We start from the raw sequence: 19,799 nt of genomic DNA, 5'->3' as shown, positions 1-19,799 counted from the left end.
AAGTTATTGTGGGAGTGTCATGGTGGTGACCTCCGCTTTCCCACCGGATCATACAAACTTGGCGACACCCACTTCTGTGACACACGCGGAACTGCTTCGGCCCTAGTCATGCCGGTAGCACTGCCCGGCTTTCCTCCGTGGTGGAAAATAGTGCTCGGCGCTTCCACTGCCTGGAGGGGGGCAATAATTTACGATTCTGTCCCTATCGGTACATAACTCGAACGGCGCTGAGTCGGCTCTAGCAAACTTCGAGCGTAGTCTGTTCTCACCAAGTGGGCCGAGTAGTCCACCTCGTTGGGGGCGACAAAAACTATGTCTAAAACTTAATCCCAAGATAAGGTAAATAAGCAGCATCGGGAGAGGGATTCAATCCCGAGACACTAAGATTGGAAGTCTAACGCTTAACATTGCACGCCACAGGGGTTTGGGAGTTATTTAATGCGGTCCGCTCATGTGAGAGGCAGTTCCGCGTGCGTCACAGAAGGGGGTGTCACCAAGTTACTACGATCCGGTGGGAAAGGGTGGTTACAGACGGGGAGTGCAGGGATCGCGCCACGATCATTGTTGTTTTGTCCTCCTGAAAAAAAAGCTGACCGCAACCGCAATCCAGCTGTTGCCGTGCGCACAAACGAGCACTAGCGCGAATATTTCACGGGAGCGCGCCCGCTCGCCTCACCGCCCTTCAACTTCTCTGCGCGTCCCAAATAATCGCCCGCCTCTCATTGAAAATGAATTACATAGCCGTGTCAGCCGCTCCCCGTCTGAAACGACCCAAAGGCTAGTCCACGTCATGGTGCCCTTCACTGTGGAGGTGCCGGTAGACAAGGTAACTTGACAACTTAGAGCAGTTCTAACAAGGTGATTGACCTTCAGCTGGAGAGGCCTGTCGGACTGGAACTACAGGAAACATGGGGTTTAGTCCAATGTAGTCCAGGAAGAACTGACATTCTGTACTATGACGTCACAGACGCCGAAATCATATTCAAAATATCAAAACACAGAAAAAACACAAAACACACTCCAACATCATGTTTATTATGTCCTCAACTTCTACTCATACTTTTATGAGTACCCCAGACTGTTTTTAAGTTGCTTGATTCAGTATTTAGATATTTGATATTCATTTTATCAGACACGCTCCCTTCCTATTCAAACTCCATTTTAACCATTCATCGAAAACCCGTCATTGGTTCTGGTGACTCATACCGTCCTTCTAATACATGAGGGGGCCATGTTTTTCTATAACTTTTTTCATAATAACTTTTTTTCATTTTCCCTAAAAATATATAAAGGATAAATGAAAAAGTAATTGAAAAAACACAGCTCCCTCATGCATTAGAAGGACAATATCAGTCACCAGAACCAAGGATGGGTGTTTTCAATGAATCTATCATGATTAAAATTGAGTTTGAAGTTACAATGGGTTTGAAAAGGAAGGGGGCGTGTCTGATAACACAAATATCAAATATCTAAATACTGAATCAAGCAACTTAAAAACTGTCTGTGGTATACTCACAAAAGCCTGAGTAGACGTTAAAATTATCCCAAACATGTTTGAAAGTGAAATATCCCTTTAAGTTAACTCTCTCCCTTAAGGGATTTTACTGTGAACCCTCAGTACAAATATAAATGTGTCACGGAATAATTGGAAGTGCCAAACATTATTCCCATTATGAATTGGGACTCATCACTGAGGGGGGAAATGTTCTATATTATGGTTGGTTATCTATGGTGGACTAAAACACTAATTTTCATCATATTGAATTATTTGAGGTATCCTGGAATTGAAGGCATTTATCTTCTTCACCAAGTAGTACTTAAACAGGCATGAAATCTTAGGTTGAATTTGTAGTTTGTTTTCCTGTACAAGTTTAAAACTGCAGAAGGTTACACACATGGCAAGCTAGTAGCAGCAGCTGAGGCTAATAAAATGTATAATGGATTTAGGTTTGCCCAGAGCCATGCGAGTGCCAAGCATAGGCAGTAGTCAACAGTATTGTCAATGCTTGCACATTGGCATACAGAAATCCAACACACCCATTATTAATTTGATTAACTGCAGCTTCTTTGCTGCACACACATTCTATCTGATGCCTGACATGTTTTTACCTTTCTGTAAAACTGTAAACCTGTAAACTGGAAAACAAAGCAGTTCCATTCCCCTTTAATGACACTCTGTGACAATATCCACCCAAATGGCAGGGACCTCATGCTATTTCTTGGGCGCCATTCTTGGACAAAATTGCAACTGTTTTTTTTTTCCTTTGATAAACTGTACATTTCAACAACATACTTGGTATCATAAACCCAAATGGATATCTTAAGAGTACATAATCAATAATTGCATCTCAAACAATAACCATTAATTAAACTGGGTCATCCCTATGTTCCCTGGATTCTATGTTACCTGGGTTCTATGTTCCCTGCTTACGTCAGGGTTATTGTAAGCGGGGAACATAGAACCCAGGAAACCTGGAACCCGGGAACATAGAAAAGCTCCCGATTAAACTGTTGTTCCACGTTATGGCTAATCTTAGGCCTGATTGTGACTATAATCAGGTTCCTCTCATCTACAGCCTATCAATATTTGTTAATGGAATAAGAATTCATCTATTCCACTGGTCAGGGGGCCACCAGGGGTCTCCTGACCCATTGAGGATGGACCCTTATGGGTCTAGAACTCTGAAAGTGTACAATTGGAACCAACATTTACACGATTTGGTTCCATGTGTACACTCCGTGTTAAATGAAAATCTCAGAGAAAAGAAAGAAGTATCAAATGGGGGTCCATGGCCTAATGCATATCAAACTGGTGGTCCTTGAAATTCAAAAGGTTGAGAAACACTGATATAATCAAGAATAGGCCTATGTATATTACATGAGATAAATAAATAATTCAGGATGAATCAGCTATATTTCAAAAACAATTTTACTTCAAGTTAATAGTCGATGTGTTTGGAACAATCATTCATCACATGTGGGGCCTAGCCATGTCAAGCCAAGTTACAATATCAGAAATTATTGTAACTTTCATTGCATCAAGCACTCAAGGACAGGGTTCAGGTGCAGTCATTCACCTTCTGGTTGCTAAAAATATTTGACTGTATACAGGCACATCAATCACATAGAGGAAAAACAGGCCTGTGTTGTGAGTTATTACTATCTGCTATAACTAGCCAGAAAACATGTTACATTAGGCCTAGTAGACGAAAAGAAGTTGCCATCTCTGCTATTGAAAATAAATTGTCGCCGCTCATAGTTGTATAGAAAATAGGACTAGCTCTGCAGTCTTCAGATTCCGTGGTGACACATTATTATCCAGTCTGAGTCTATCATCATCGGCTAATTCCCTTTGTCAGATGTTTTTCCTAACGTTAAGATTAACGGCTGTGAAAGGCCCCGCCGCCCCGGACAGCAGACGGTCCCTCTCCCGCAGCTCCTCTTGCAATTTGGCCTCGGTCACGCGAAGCTGCCGGATGGTGGCTTTCATCTCCTTCATCTTCACCTCCATCAGCGCGATGATGTCCCTCTGTTCATTGAGCTTTCGCAGCAGCTCGGCCGAAGTGGTACCGGTGGTCAGCGAGTACGAGTGCTCCAGTGGGTTGCTGATGAGGTACTCCAGGTCTGCTGCTGTCGGTGGTTCGCTGCTTTCCACGACCACCGTGTCAGTGGAGCTGGAGACCGCAGCGGAGTAACGGGTCCTGGCCGGGGAACCCGACGAAGGGGCGGGCGGGCTCTGAGTGGCGCCTACATACTCTCCGTTCTGGTCTATTTGCACGACGATCTCGGCGGTGCCCGTGGTGTTGTTGTTTCCCTCGGCGGCGGCGGCGGCGGCAGCGTCCACTGCGGCTTCCACGGTAGCCGCGGACACGACGTTAGTGATGATGATCCCACCGGTGGGAACTGGACCCGGCGCGGACACCTTCTTGCCCCTGCCCCGACCCCTCCGACTCTTCCGTTCGTTCACTCCCCGCAGCGGGAACAGGGTCGGTACCCGAATGTTATACGTTTTTCTCCCACCGACGAAATGCACGCTGCAGACCCTGTGTCCCGTGGTGGGCTGGAAGGTGCTGAAGCAGCCGCTGACCCCGGCCCGGGAGATGTTCTTCAGCCAGATCTCCCTCTGGGTGCTATCCTTAGGAAATGTGTAGAAGCGCAGCTCCCGGTCCCGATGCGAGTTGTTGTAGCAGCCAGGAACACAGCACGTGAATCCGGGCATGATTGCGTCGGTGTGGAACCTATCGGGCTCTTATTTTTGGCCAAGTTTTTGTTATTTTATTTATGTTTCGTTCTTCTCCGCGTTGTTATCAAGCTCAGCGGCCTACAAGCGGAACTACACGTCCCACAATGCTTACGACTTCCTGTTTATATTTCACTAAAATAGCTGCTCTGTTTAACGAGGCGATTGACCCAGTTTTTTTACTCACTGAATACCAGTTACTGTTATTTGGGGTTATTGTATGTTTTTATTTTACTTTGGTTTGATCCTGATTTGTCTAGTTATTCTCTAAGCTCCATGGCCTCGAATTTGAACTACATCTCCCATAATCCTGGCTGTCTGCTTAATGTGTTTTTCTTGAGAAAGCTACCGCCACCTGTTGGTCATATCCTGAAATAATGCTAGTTCCATGCGAACGCATTTAGCAGATGCTTTTATTCAGAGCGAATCACTTGCGAGGTCGCAATATAAGCAGAGTAAGCATGACATCTAGTCAATAAACAAGGTAAATAATAGTCACAGTGCATTACAATGTAATGCCTCAAAGAAAATAAACTGTAAACAGGTAAAGTCTTAACATTTGTGGTTAAAGATATAACTCACATTAGTTCACATAATTCCATATGGTGGGGGATTGAGAGGAAACAGTGCAGAGTTGCCATATTATGTGAGAGAAATAAGCAACCAGGTCTAGGAAAACAAACCCAAAAGAAGCAATTAGGCCAACGTGACGCGTTGTGAGCTTGTAGATCTGCTATTTTCAAAAACTTTTGAAATAAAATGTGGAATATTTTGAATATTTGTTAAACGTTCTAACAACACAAATGCTCCCTGGCACAAAAGATTAATGAAAATATTTTAGAACCACTGGTTTAAAAAAGAATTACAAAAAAATTGAAGCAAGCCTAAATAAGCAAGTACGCGTTAGAAGAAACCAGCCCACAAAACCGCAACTACCAATTTTTACAAGAAAAATAAGCCCAAAGTCGCTTACGCAGTGGTTATCAACCTGTGGGTCGGGACCTAGCTCTATGGTCGGGACCCCAGGGGGGGGGGGGGGGGGGGGGGGGCAGATGACAGTAAAGTGACAATTTAAGGACTTTCAATATCTGAAAAATTATAATTAAAAAGACCATTACTGCATCAAAAGTCATCAACAAACTATACTATAAAAACTGGTGAAACATTGGCCAAATTGTCAAATAATATAACAGACATTAAAAAGAAAAAATAGCCTATCTGCTATTTTCACCATATTTATCTGTGGAACCGATAAACCTCAACTCAATTCCAACTTTCCAAGTACTTGTCAGGGTGGGGGGTCCCCAGTTCAAATATGATTATTTTGGGGGGTTGCAGCCTGAAAAGGTTGAGAACCACTTTATTGTACTACTCTGTAAACTTGTTTGGTCCATTTGGCTATAGCTCAGTGGTTCTCAAACTTTTTACTTTCAAGGACCCCTCCACTCTCTAACGCAATAGTTTAGGAAAACATCACTTTATAGCAACAGACCCGATTTATCACATAGATATCAGTCTATTTGTATGTATGGAATGCATGTTATGTAGTTCTTTACATGTGATGGTACCAGGACACCTGCTCCTTAAAAACAAATCTACCACAGCCTGCAGCTTGTGTTTTATCCGAGTCTCATTGTGCTTATAAAACACAGGTTATTGAACCAGCTCCCTTTACCTGAAGTGAAATGGTTGTTAAAGAATTATTTAAGAGTTCAGCAGATTAATAAACTGTTTACTTGTGTGTGTGGTCTTTATTTTCAATTCCTCTACTGTCAGTGCATAGAAAGAAAATCGAAGTAGTTTGATAAGCGGGGAACCAACAAAAAGCAGTTCTTGATAAAAGAGGCAACAAAATTAGTACAACAGTATTTATTTGTCAAAGAAATATCTGACAGTTAAATGAACAGCATGGTTTCCGTACTTCCTCAACTTAAATGGATCACAAGTAATGCTCACAAAGTGATATCAGTTAAAACAATGCTAAAACTAAACAAGATAAATATTACAGCTTAAACAGAAATTTTCACAGGCTGAAATAGACACAATCGCTGAATAGAACAGTGGGACATTTCACCCACATTAATAAAAACAAAACAAAATAATAAATACAATAAATCTTTCAGAAGCAGACAAATGTTCTATTCGTTTGCAGTAAGCTGGCTGGTTCAAACAGTAATATTACACTGCACATTATTAAATATGTGGTATTTTATCAGTGCAAAAAAAAAAAAAGCTACCAAGAATCGGACTCTGATAACTTGGTCGGGATGTAGATAAAGTAGTAGCTAAAATATCAAACATTCTGCAGGCATGTGCATCATAAAGACACTTAAATGTAAACCTGACTCACCTTTCTGTAAAGCACTATTGGGATAGTGTGAGGTAAGTGTGTAACATTGTAGCATGTATCCTTATCTGGCTGCTTCTGTCAAAGTGCAACAAACCATCAGTCCTAAGTGACCCTCTGTATCTACTTTCCAAGGCATTTTCATAGATCTAGGAGGACAGATAAATCTAATCCTACCAGTGCTGTATGATATTACTCAGTAAAATCCTCAGAGTTGACAAGAGCACTGAGAATTTTGTGTAGTTCAATAGATATTTTGCTTTGTACAGTACATCTGTCATCCCCCAAGAACTAAAGTACGTAGGGCCATGGCTTGCAACGGTCAATATTCATTTCATGTATTCAGCAGATCTGTGAGACACAGTGAAATTGTTTAATAACACTTCCTAGTCTCATTGCTGAGTCCCTCAAGGATGCATACATCCAGACTTACTCTCACATATACTGTACATCAAATCCAGTGGTTCTGCTTAATCAAAGGGTTAAGTTCAAGAGCAGGTCTCACCTTGTGTGAGGAGGGGAAGTGTGCCTGAGAGTTATGGGGATTGGAACATATCAGTAATAGATTCCAGAGGACAGACTCATAGGGGTGAGTTAAGCTTGTTCATTAACCATCTAATATTCTATTCAAATTATTGTAAAACATATCAGCTTACTCCAATGTTTATTAACATGTGTAAACAAATCTTACAATTTCAACACTTCATATGAAAAGCTGTAAATCAATATGAGTATAGATGTCAACAGTTCTATCAGAATCTATGTTTTTGTCAGCGTATGGAATAATACTTGGGCCTTTAAAAAATAAAAGACTATACCTCAAGCCATTTTCCCTGCCTACTAGTTCATTCCTTACATAGCTTTTTCTATTTTAAATGACCCCAGGGTAGTTTATACGATTCAGTGGAATTAATGTCACATGATGTTTACTCTACCTTCTAGTACTGACCATGTTCTAATTCCCCCAAAAAAGAAAAGGTTTATTTATATAAATTCAAAACTTATCCAAATTGGCCTCAATCTTCATGCAAATATATATAAATTCAAGATAACATGTTAATAGCACCTCTTGCATTTTTTCTTTCTTTCTAAAAAACAACTATTTGAATAGATTATTCAAAAATAAAAGACCTGGATCTCTCCAGCTACATTCATCTGAATCAAAGATTTTAAGACTAATATTTTAACATATGAATGAAATTAATTTCGTATTTTGCCTTTTAGTGTAATGTACATTAGCCATTAGGTCTAAGTGTTTTAAGTGGTCCAACCACTGAAAGTCGGTTTAACTTCACTATCAACTGCTCGTCTCAGTCAATCATGAAGATTTTGGTCAAATTGTCGACATGGGGGAGTTGCTTCCAGGTATAAAATATGACTGTCCATGTAGTGAAGAAAAAACAATGGTGAATGTGGTGGGTGTTCAGTATGATATATCATTAAGATTATTATTAAATAGATGTATGTGCTGCATTTTAAGGCATCTGTGTGTGCCATAAATGTGTCATAAACAAATCTAATATTATTCTTATTTAAAGGGATGAGATGAATAAATAAAAAGTTTCTTTAATTTCTTTAATCTCTTTAATGGAGTAATCCAGCACAACTCCAACTTTTGTCAACTAATATGGAAGAAAGAATATTGTTGCAGACAGCTAAAACTACAAAAAATGAAAACAAATAACAAATATGGAAGTGCCGTATTCAGATATCCATCCAATGTTGCTTTTCGTTATGTTGCATAGGTGTGGCACCTCACTGAAAGTTGACATGTCTCCACCGTTTTAGGAGGCAAACCTAATACGGAAGTCAGACACCCCCAGTCTTTCAAAGTTACTGAGATAGTCCAAATTTGTCCTTTTCTGTTTACAGAGTTATGTTTGTGAAATAGCTGTTGTTTGTGTAATATGACTTATTTTTAAATAATCTATAACATATAGAAGTTGCAAATAACAGCATTTTTTATTCACCTTAGTTTGAGAAAAATATTCAACAAAGTTGCAATGACATTAATAAACAGAATTTAGTTGGAGTAGCTTCTTGTTGAAAATATGAAAGAATTTGAAAGAAAATACATAAACAATCTGGGGTCATATGAATAAGAAAATAAATTAAATCAGTAGATAAGGTTAACTATCAAGAGATAAGTAGTACTTTAGCTACTAGGCCTAAAGCTTTACTGGGTGTATGAGTTTATTTAATTCTTGTTTCTTTGCAGAGCTTCACACAAGTTTTGGTTAGGATCCGGTTCTTGAGTCATAATCTCAACACATTCCCATTCTCCACTACGGCTTGACCGTTTAACTGCCTCCACAACTGTCTGCACATATAGCCCATCCTCAAATGTTGGTGCTATGGCAACTGGCCCACGTGCCCAGGACCTGCGCTCCTCATGTGCCTGAAAAGAATGTCTCAGTGCCGTTACCATGGAGCCAAGCCCCCGAAGGTGAGGCAAGGGCATCTCTTGGACCTCCGGTCCAACCCACCCACTGTCCCCCAACAACAGCTCTTCACCATTACAGCCATTGCGTTGTCCATATAGTTCTGTCCCTCTGGCAACCAATCTCCCCATGGATCCAACCACCATCACTTCATGCACAAATGACCCTGGCATGTTGAAGTTTAGAGTCACAGTGCAACACACGCCACCTGAGCCAGTCCCAGACACAGACCCGGTTCCGCCCATTAACATTTGGAAGAAACAGAAATCATCACTGGTGACGCGGCGTATCCCATGGATTGACCGGTTTTGTTGTACAAAAGTCCGCAATAGGCCATGGACACGCTGGGCTCGTGCCCCAATCAGATGACTTAAAAGGTCAATGATGGCTGAGCCAACCGTGTGCAACCCACCTCCTCCCATAAGCTCTTCACAAGTCCAACCATATGATTGGTCAAGGAGACTGGGGCCATATACTCTGACGTCACACACCTGCACTTCACCCACATATCCCTCTTCCAGCAACCGCCGCATTGCAATGAAAGCTGGAAGGAAGCGCAAGGTGTTACCCATAATGCTAAGCAGTTGGGGATAGTACCGGGCAGCAGTCACCATCTTGAAAGAATCCACAGCAGTCGCAGCTTTCTCACAGACAACATTCTTACCTATGCCTGTAAAGAGATGGTGAAAGAAGGCTTAAAAAATACAGAAGCAAAATATAGAAATATTCTACGGTGCCAATGAGGGGAAAAAGTGGCATTCACAGAGAGCATGGGCATTGACAGATATGCAGTCCTCTGACTATCTTATTGAGTTCATTATTCTCTTCCATTAATAAAAGATTAAGCAGCTTGTCCACTTCTATTTGACCATATTCACATCACATGGTAGTCCTTTCGCTCTTATATGAAGTAGTATGAAACTCAGGGTGGGGAAAAAAACACCCAATCAGGCTGCCATGTGAATCTGGTGGTAAATATGCATTTTGACTATCATTATACAGAGTTTCTGAATCAGTTAAATAAGTATTTGATTGCTGCTCAGAGCTCATTATGCTTCCTGAAAAAAGACTAACACAGCTTTTATAAATGGAAAGACAAGCTCTATCTGGAAGCTGCTGTTGTTAAAAATGGGCAAGTCTCTGTGGAGACAAACTCAGGAAGTTGGAAATAAAACAGGAAACTGAGGTCAACTCTCAGGAATTCCACTAGATAAGTTAGCCTCACAGGGCTAACAATATCTAACATTGCGGCATGCTGAGCAAATGTTGCTAACAACTGAAGAATGTTTTTTGTTTGTTTTGTTTCTAAAATGGACACTAAGTGTCAGCCAAGAAAGAGAGAGGGGAATATAATACAAAGTAAACATGGCAAAGTAGGGTATCTACTTGTTGTAGCAAACAAGCTTTTCAGAATAGTTCCTTATTATATTAAGACAATAACTGAACAAAAATAGCTGGGGGCTGAAGTAGTGGCTATGGGCTGGGGAAGATAAATTGTCCACCTTGCTACTTTCAAATGATCTGGTAAAACTTAAAAATGATTATGCTATTTATTATGCTACATTCAAAAACTAACTTTGGGTGGGCAATAGAATTCCCCAACCCCCATGTATTGAAGTGTAAATCAAATACCAAGGTACAGTAAAAAAACGTTATCTTTATGAACCATTACACCCCTTTACCTAATAAAGAATCAATCACGTACAAACCATATAGTCTGTTTTTACATGAGCTTGATAAGGATCTACATTTGCTAACTGCTACACATAATTCTTAATATCTACATAAATAGTAAAATGGCTGAATTTGTTTTCTAAGGATACTTTATATCTAGTTGACATTTATTTGCAAGATTCATGCTAAGTCTGGGCCGATACATGCCATGATACAAAAACATTTACCTAATGCTTTGACAGCAATCTGCCGTGTCATTGGTGGTGGAATGTAGATGCAGACAAGGTCAACGTCTTGGTGCAGCAGAACATCATCTGATCGACTGGTGTGAAAGGGAATTCCAAGCTCTTTTGCCAGACAGCAAGCTTCCTCTTCACTCCTCCCCCAGAGTGCGTGAACTTCAAAACCTTCTGCCTGCAACAATGGCACCAACACCCGGGCTGTGCTCCCTGTGCCAAACACACCAACTCCTGGCAACATGGCAGCGGCAATCACTCTACTTCACATGTGAACCATAGCCATCCTTTCAGCCACAGATTCACCTATCTCCCCAAGGCCTCAGTCTCTGTCAAGGATTTTACCTGCAAAAGTAAACAATGGCGTGACGAACAAAGCGGAGGAACAAGTCCTAGAGCGGCCTATACCCGTTTGTCTTCTTATCAGACATCTGTGAAAGGCTACTGAGACATTGTCCTACAACATATTTAGCATGCCATTCCCAAAAAGGTTCCCCGCCCAACACAACTCAACAACATCTCTGGCTGCTCTGCGCTCTTCAAGTGTGTTCTGCCACTCACTGGCTGATATAAAACATGCATGTGTTTTGAAATGTTTTCACCTAATTACATGCATTACTACTCGTTTAACTTATGTACAGCAGATGAGCACCTTTGGGCGTGTGACTGCTACTTATGGTGTGTCAAGTCAAGTAATCTTACCAATTGACTGATAAATATTACAATTTAGATAGTATTGTATTTCAAAACCTATGTTAAAAATGCTGCTGCAAACGCTAACTGTAAATGGGGAAAGTAATAGAGAACAGGAAACAGGCTATTATTGCCTGAGCTGTGGTTAGCAGCTATTTTAAGTGTTTGTGTTGACACTCCAGCAAAAGGTCTGGGCATTTAACCCTACCATATTTCTGAGTTATTCTATCAAATTTCTGACCATTTTCAAGCATATCAGCAAACATCTAAGAATATCAGCAGGGTACTCCCAAAATGTCCCAATGTGAGCTACTGTGGATAGATTTGGCATGTCATTGTGAATGTGTCAGGTGGTGGAAAGTTTCAGCCTTCATTGCCAACTTGCCAAGTATAGGATATAATAAAATAAATTTGCTTAAGCTCGTTTTCCAGTGACAATAGCCTAGCCCTAGAATGACAGATAGTCCATACATTTCTAATACATGCAACATATGAATTATGAAAAATCATACATTCTAAAGCTATGGCAACCCAAGATATAAATGCATGCAGAAATACTGACGGAAGTACACGGACACACATGGACTGTCGAATAGGACAAACGTACTTAGTTACTGTACATTTACTCAAGTACTGTGCTTAAGTACAATGTTTAGGTACTTCTACTTTACTGGAGTACTTCCAATTTTCAGTACTTTTACTTCTACTCCACTACATCTCAGAAGCAAATATTACACTTTTACTCAACTACAATTATTTTAAAACTTTAGTTACTGGTTACTTTGTAGATTATTATTATTATTATTATTATTATTATCAATATTATTATTATTACAAAACATACACTACCCACTTCAGCCCTATATACATTTCGGCCATTTGAAAATAGCCGAGCTTGTAGATCTGCTATTTTCAAAAGATTTTCATACATTTGAAAACTTGTGAAATGGGACATTCTGCCGAGTACTGGTATTTTGATACCAATACTTTTGCACTTTTACTCAAGCACATTTTAATTACTGGACTTTAACAGAGTATTTCTACATTGCAGTATTGATACTTGCACAAGTAAAACAACGGAGTACTTTTTCCACCACTGCAAACAAGTACATTTCAGATTAGCCTTCTGATTCTGGTAACAGAATCTATGGGCCTGGGAAGGAACGGTTCACACAAATCTGACTTATATAAAATATAAAAACATGGTTTATGTTGGTGTGTTTCGTTACACCTGGCTGCAATGTATTTCCACCGGTCATCTATTTAAAGTCACTTCTGTAATCAGGAAGAATAATAGTTCTCGTTAGCTAATACAAACGTTAGCTGGCAGCTGCTACCAGAGACATATGAACAAATATTGCCCGTGCTTTATAGTCTATCAAATATTAGTTAATTAAGACCATGTGAAACCATGAGAAAAATGGTAAATTACTTCAACGTTAATTTTAGAGAACGTTATTTCAACGTTAACTAACGTTAGCTAGCGATGCTAACGTCAATTTGATAGGCAACAACAAGCGAATGCATCTCCTCCCCGTTACCTATTATGTAACATATTAAGAACATCACCAAACGTCGTCTAGCTTAAGTTGAGGTAACAGACCGTAAACCGACACATAATAGCGTGAAGTTACCTATTTTCGCAGCCCAACATCCACGACGTCGGTAGGTGGTCAGTCAGCCGGGCGCTGCCCAGTGGAACGTAACGTTGGTAACGCCAGTAGGATGCTAACCTCGCGTCACAGCACCTGTGTAAAAAAGACAGATTCTATTTACTGCTTAGTGCTCGTGTCCTGTCTAGAGCCCGCCTACTGTATCCGTTAATAAGCAAACGCACGTGTCTGCAAGCATCGTTTCCGTATCCGCTCTTGAGCCTTAGCGGATGCGAACGGTAGGAAGACCGTTCGCCTGAAATAAGAGGTTTACTCTCCCACCACCAGAGAGCGACTCTCACTTCCGCTTCCTCTGAAAGCAAAACACCAGCGAGTGAAATGAACTCTGGTCGTTAAAGATGGCGCCGCGCAAAAGGAGTTTGGTCTGGACGTATTTTAAGATGCTAGACGACAGAACGGTACAATGTCTTCTGTGCACGGTGTGTGTGGTTCATAATGGCCCTACTACAACCAACATGATGAGGCATCTGCGCGTGAAACACCCCGCTGAGATAGCTGCTGCTGACGACGGAAAGAGTCATGGATCTGAAATGACCGAGAACAACGATCAACAACAAATCCACGTTAAGATGAACAGTGGCAACAACTTCGGCTCTGGTTGGTATTAATGGTCTTTAACGCTTCTATGGTTTTAGTTTTGTTAGTAATAACACTGTTTTGTTTCAATGCAAAAGATTAATTCCAATGTAAACAAAATAGTCTTATGTCTAGACTGAGTGAATACAGTGCGACGTGCTGCTGTAGCCTTGGTCCAGAGCGTTAGTGAGTTCTCTCTAAATAACGTCCTGCCAGGCACAGGCACTCATAGACCGCAAATTCCACCGACATGCGCGGTCTCCGTCTTTAGTAAAAAATAAACACAACTATTTCGCAACTCCGAAACAAAGGGTTTTTGTGTTGTTGAAAGTCTATTCTCCACGATGGGATGCCTCTCAGCACCCCACCTTCTTTGTATAATACACTTTTGGGCAGAAAATAAGATATGTCCGCCATACGGAAATTATTTTATTTACTCCACTGCGCCCTCTACACATCTGGTCAATATCACTAACGGTCAGCTCTGGACCACGGCTAGTGGTGCTGTTGCTTGACACACACATTACTTTTTCTGTCTAATTTATTTACAAATTGGATATCAACTACTAATATAGCTCTGAAGCTTTTAATTTGATCTCTAAATGTAGAGCAGTGGTTCTCAACCTGGGGTCCTTGAGGTGGTTCCAGGGGGTCCCAAGCTAAATGAATGCTAGTTGTTAATCTTCACCATTGTTACATGCACTAATAAATACAGTTCTACAACTAGACAACGTACAGGAATGGCTATTTTGATCAGAGTTCCACCGTTGTCTACAGCAGTGTTTATCAACCTTTTTGGTGCCAAGGCACACCTGGCATAGCCAAAATATCCCAGGGCACACCTAGAATTTAGCGGCTGGCCCTGGGTGCATCTCTTCCTTGCTGGTGGAGCTCTCATCATCTTGTAGTAATAATACTGAGTGCCAAAGCATGTACCCTGTGCCCCTTTTATACAGTACCAGGTAGGACAACATATTTGCATTCCTATGGGTGATGGTCGCTACACTGAATGGCCGTATCGATTGACGGACAATCACCGCTATTGTTCTCAAGGGGCTGGGTTCACACTTTCTTCAAACGTCGCGGCACACCTCAGCAGTACTCGCGGCCCAAAATTGGGCCCTTTGCCAGGGTTGATAAACACTGGTCTACAGTAAAGAAATTCTGGAACAGATGAATAGATTACCGTACAATTTTTACTAGATTAATGGGGTCCAAGAGAGATAAAAAGATCTTATCAAAGTGGCCCATGGCCGGCCCTAGCCCAAGCCAGAAGAAACTTTGAGGGGGTGTTGCCAGATTTTGCAAAAGAAACAATACAAGCATATATATAAAGTCTGTCTCCCGGCCTGTAAACCTCTGTATTGCATACTAGTATAATTTCCTCCTGGTGATAGGTAGGTGGCACACATTTCAGCAGCCTTGAAGTCTTCAACTTAGCCAGAACTCTTCTCCACAGTAAAATGTACCAAAAAGGCATAAAATACATTTAACATTGTCATTGTTTTTGTGTTCAGTGGAGGTGGAGATGGATGACGATGAGACCGGGCCCATCACAGCAGTGGACGACGCTGATATTACTTGTGCCATCAATGGCATCTTGGAAGCTGCCAAGTTCCAAGATGGATTTTCAATGAAAACAGAAGCAAGTAAAGCTACAGCTGATGGCCCGTCATTACACACTCGCAGACGGAGCTCGGTTTGGAAGCACTACAAACGAATGGAGAATCCGACATGTTCACTTTGCCTGCTTTGCATGGAGGAGATCAAACACTACAACAGCACAAGCAACCTAAAACGGCATCTGTCAAAGAAACACCCTGGGGCCTTTGCTGGCCTCGGTGGCATAATTAACGAACAGTCCTCTAAAATGGTACAGAACCCTGTTCAAAATAAGTCATCGACCAGTGTGGTGAAAGAAAAACGCACAGGTATGAAATTAATCATCAAACACAAGGAAAGTGGATGGATCTAGTATAGATTTCAAATGCATCATCAAATTGATAACAAGAGTGCAGTCCCTGATCCACAGTTAATCAATACTTCTTTTCTTCTTACTCCCCCTCCTTACAGATGTGTTCGATGTATCAAGAGAACGCAGAGAAGAAGACATCAGTGAACTGGAGAGAGTGCGGGAGCTGATAGAAGCTGTGAGGAATGCTCAGAAGCAGGAGGCACGGGCTCTGGAGCACCAGAGAGAGTTACTTGAAATGCTGCGTGACGCAAATGCCAGGGAATTAACCGCAGAGAGGGAGAGAATTGAATCCCTGAGGAAAGCGCAGGAGAAGGAGTCCATAGCCCTGGATAGACAGAGGGAAGAACTGCAAAAAGAGAAGGAAGAACTACAGCTAAAATGGGGGCAACTAGAGCAGAATAAAGAAGCATGTACATGCCAGCTAGAAGACTGACAGTGAAAATATATATATATTCTGTATAAGGGACTATTGGCACAAAGTTTGCTATGGCACTGGTCCTTAAACATTTTTATTCACAACAGGACTCAACAATTTTGTTTAATGATGGATTTTTTCATTTGTTTAGAAACTATTGACTCAAAATGTGAAAATGTTGAACTGGCTTTCTCCTACTAAAATGTCTTTGGTAAGCAATTTGTGGATATAGGATTGTACTTGAATTGATGGCATCAATGCCTGTGGTGATGAACATTAAGTCTGTACACGGTATAGGGGCCATACATAAAGTAACACAGACTTTGACTTATACTTGCAAGCTGAACAACTGGTTCCAAAAAAGCCTATGCCACACAATGGTGTTGACGCTGTCGTGGTACATAGTATTGATTAGGCAGTCATTCCTGTTTTGTATTAGTGCATTTATACATCAGAGGCACTTGTACTCGTCTTGATTCAAGATGTTTTATTTTACAGACTTGATCTCAGCTCTCAAATGGTGTACCAGGACAGTTTGTCAATGGAAAATAAATATTACTGGTGTCATGGGAAGGTTCTTACTGTAACTGAGGGATTTTTTTCCAAGAATCCATGCATTTGGTATTGAAAACCTTAAGTCAATGCGTATACAATGCGACCACTTAAACTTTAGATTTCAGATGCTAGAACTTTTGACACACTGATGGAGTATATTATAGTATAATGTGGGTTGTATATTGAGAAGGCAGGTATGACACTTAGAACACAAAAAAAACGCTACAGCCTCAGTAGTCATTCGTAGTAGTTATAGTGGGCGTGAAATGTGTAGTCCCATGTGTCTCAATAGACCCCTTAACAGACAACGTCACACTGATAAAAACCAGTATGCGCACAATGAAACCCATTCTGTCAGGTCTCGCTAGGACGCGCCTCACTAGCCAACACACAAGAGGGGGTTGGGGTGTGCTGAAACCAGCGCACCTCAAAACAACAGGTTGGGAATTGATTGCGTGAAACAATCACCTGTGCGTCCAGTCTCAATGTTAGTAAACAAATAATTGGTCTATAGGCAGAGAGTATGAAAAATGACCGGGCCAATCAGTGACTGCGTTTCAATGGCTGTCCGTGCAACAGTGAAAAGCAGCCCCTGATTGGCCTGGTCATTTTCTGATTTCTCATACTCTCTGCCTATGGGCCGAAGTCCAGACTGATACCGTGGAGGAATGTGTGAGTGAATCCACATCATCAGTCTGGCAATGCCAGGCTATTGATGACAAGGGCTAGTGGACTACTCGAGCAGGGTAGTTAGTTAGTTTCATTTATTGTCCACGTGTGGACATTTGTCTTCGGTCTCAACAACAGTAAAAAACAAACAGTTACAACACAATTATTTTCTCATGGCAAAAAGAAAGTGCAGGACAACAGTGGCAAATACATAGCATATAGGGTACAATCATGGATGGGTACAATTGACCTAGCTCTGGTCCATATCATTAGGAGTTCTCCTTAATTCCTAACACTATGGACCAGAGCTACAATTGACCATACTTTATGAAAGGAAAGAAGGCAATGCTGTCGCACCGTTCCTTGCGGTGGCAACATAACATTTGGGTGTTCATGAAAACAACCATACATCATAACGATCAACATGACTGAATAGGGACACATACAATGTAAGTTACCATTGCTTATTCAGCATTTTCCATGTGATGCCATAACTTGCTAAATAGCATTAAAATATGTTTTGAAGTGTCAACATGTGTACCTGATTATTGCATGGTAAACGTTTTTCAGAGCTATGTGCAGAGACTGCCGACGTCTTCTCTTTTACTGTTACTTTTTGTCAGACTGCTGCTGAAGCCTCATCCTATGGATGTTTGTGTCTCCTGCCTGGCACAGATCGCTAGGAGGAGTCCATGCCCTCCAACTGCTCCCAGCCACTGACCAAAGGGGTGGGGACTTTACTGAAGAAGCAGGCTGAGAAGGAGGAAGCAAGGCTATCTTATGAGCAACATGAACAATTCTTTGGACTTTTTGCGTATGGTGTGCTGTTGTGTTAATTGAAAGAAGTCGTATTCAAAGCTATTCAGTTACTGAATTAATGTAATAGCATTGAGCAACACATTGCTTCAATCCACAAACAAAAACCTAGCCCTCCTGTCAGAGCAGTCCTTAACCAGACAACTTCCTATCTAACTGCTGCACAGAAAGATCCACTGTAATAGATTATGACATACTGTGTGAAAGAAAAGGCAAGTTTTTGATTTATTAATGTGTAAACAAAAAGGTATCGCCTTTGAACTTATAGAATTACTGCCTGAAACCAAAATCTAAAAGTAAATGTATTCACTTTACAAAATGAAAGATGAATGACCTTGTAGGGGGAGGTTTTGGGCTGACACCCTCTTGCCTGTCTCTACATGTATTGCTGACCTGACATGTTCATCCCCTTGCACAGGAGGTGGAGGCACTGGATCCTCTTCAACTGGCTACAGGAAGTCCCCAGCAGTGATGCAGACATGTACACACTGCAATGACATTTAGGGGGGGGGGGGGTTCCCAGATTGCACAGAGAGTAAACTTTGACCTTCTGTTTGGTATGGAGGAGCTGTTGGCACTTAGCCTTTATGCAAAGCCATCTGCTGGCATGGTTGCATATGACTTGTGTATCTGTGGGTACGACTAAGATGCAAGAAAGACACATGGGAATGACATAGGTTAAAACCAGGTATATTGGGGCGCCCACTGGCCTAGTGGTGCAGGCGCATACCACATAGGCTGGTAATCCAGCCTGGCGTTGCGGGTTCGACTCTCGATCCAGACGATCTTTGCTGCATGTCACCCCCCCCCCCCCCCCCCCCCCCATCTCCCCGTTTCCTGTCAGCCTACTTTCCTAGCAATAAAGGTAGAAAAAGCCCCAAAGAATATAAAAAAAACAGGTATATTAAATGAGGTAGGTTAGACATAGATAAAAAAGGTAGTTTAAAGGTTTTAGGAAAAAGTAATACCCCCTAAATCTATGTAATATCTATTAATAAACGGTTCTTAATGTCCTATCCAATGACTTGAAATATTGGCTAGAGCAGAGGTTCTCAAACTATTGGTCGGGACACACATTGACAACTGAAAAAGAAAGGGTATTATCCTCCCCATCAAGTCTGTTGTGTTTGTTTTTGAAAAGCATTTCCTTTGTTTAGTTTTATTTATTAAGGTTCTGGCAACAGATAGGCTACACGACAGTATATACTGTATGCTTCAAAAAAACGTGTACAGAAAAACCTTTCCATAGCTTTTAAACTACGTTGATGTCAAAAAATCAGCAGGAATCACAGCTTTGTAAATGCATTTTCTAAAAATATTACTATTCAATGCTACCAATGTATGCTTTCTTTTTAAATATGCTTTATTTAAACTTTGAAATTGCACTGTAAATCAAGTGTGGGGTCGCCAAAACATTTCTCACATAAAATGGTGTAAACAAGTTTGAGAACTCCTAGCGTGTTTCTGTCAAAGATAACATTATGATGAT

The 19,799-nt window shown here is 41.2% G+C and overlaps 3 protein-coding genes across 4 annotated transcripts; 1 reads left to right on the top strand and 2 right to left on the bottom strand.

The window, feature by feature from the left end:
• Window positions 1-1,432: 1,432 nt before the first annotated feature.
• thap11 (THAP domain containing 11) lies at window positions 1,433-4,478 on the bottom strand. Its single transcript, XM_084067521.1, has one exon. It carries the CDS (start codon window positions 4,217-4,219, stop codon window positions 3,356-3,358), a length of 864 nt encoding a protein of 287 aa, XP_083923647.1. The 5' UTR covers window positions 4,220-4,478; the 3' UTR covers window positions 1,433-3,355.
• A 1,616-nt stretch (window positions 4,479-6,094) lies between these two features.
• On the bottom strand, window positions 6,095-13,385 carry gfod2 (glucose-fructose oxidoreductase domain containing 2). The gene is made up of 3 exons (XM_084059760.1): window positions 13,266-13,385; window positions 10,930-11,283; window positions 6,095-9,698 (listed from the first exon to the last, which is right to left on the bottom strand). The coding sequence occupies exons 2-3, from the start codon at window positions 11,180-11,182 to the stop codon at window positions 8,785-8,787; spliced, it is 1,167 nt and encodes a 388-aa protein (XP_083915886.1). The 5' UTR covers window positions 11,183-11,283; window positions 13,266-13,385; the 3' UTR covers window positions 6,095-8,784.
• A 244-nt stretch (window positions 13,386-13,629) lies between these two features.
• LOC311044855 (uncharacterized protein) lies at window positions 13,630-18,004 on the top strand. Of its 2 annotated transcripts, XR_014600745.1 has the most exons (4): window positions 13,630-13,901; window positions 15,398-15,811; window positions 15,954-17,582; window positions 17,717-18,003. XR_014600745.1 is itself a non-coding variant. In XM_084056670.1 (3 exons), the coding sequence occupies exons 1-3, from the start codon at window positions 13,643-13,645 to the stop codon at window positions 16,286-16,288; spliced, it is 1,008 nt and encodes a 335-aa protein (XP_083912796.1). In that variant the 5' UTR covers window positions 13,630-13,642; the 3' UTR covers window positions 16,289-18,004. The 2 variants fall into 2 exon arrangements, 1 of the variants encoding a protein (XP_083912796.1); XM_084056670.1 differs by having other exon boundaries at window positions 15,954-18,004.
• The last annotated feature ends 1,795 nt before the right edge of the window (window positions 18,005-19,799 follow it).

Source organism: Gymnoscopelus microlampas, assembly GCF_963454915.1.
Source record: "Gymnoscopelus microlampas genome assembly, chromosome: 1".
Classification (NCBI taxonomy): domain Eukaryota; kingdom Metazoa; phylum Chordata; class Actinopteri; order Myctophiformes; family Myctophidae; genus Gymnoscopelus; species Gymnoscopelus microlampas.
Note: the sequence above shows the minus strand (reverse complement) of the source record. Positions and strands in the feature narration are given on the sequence as shown.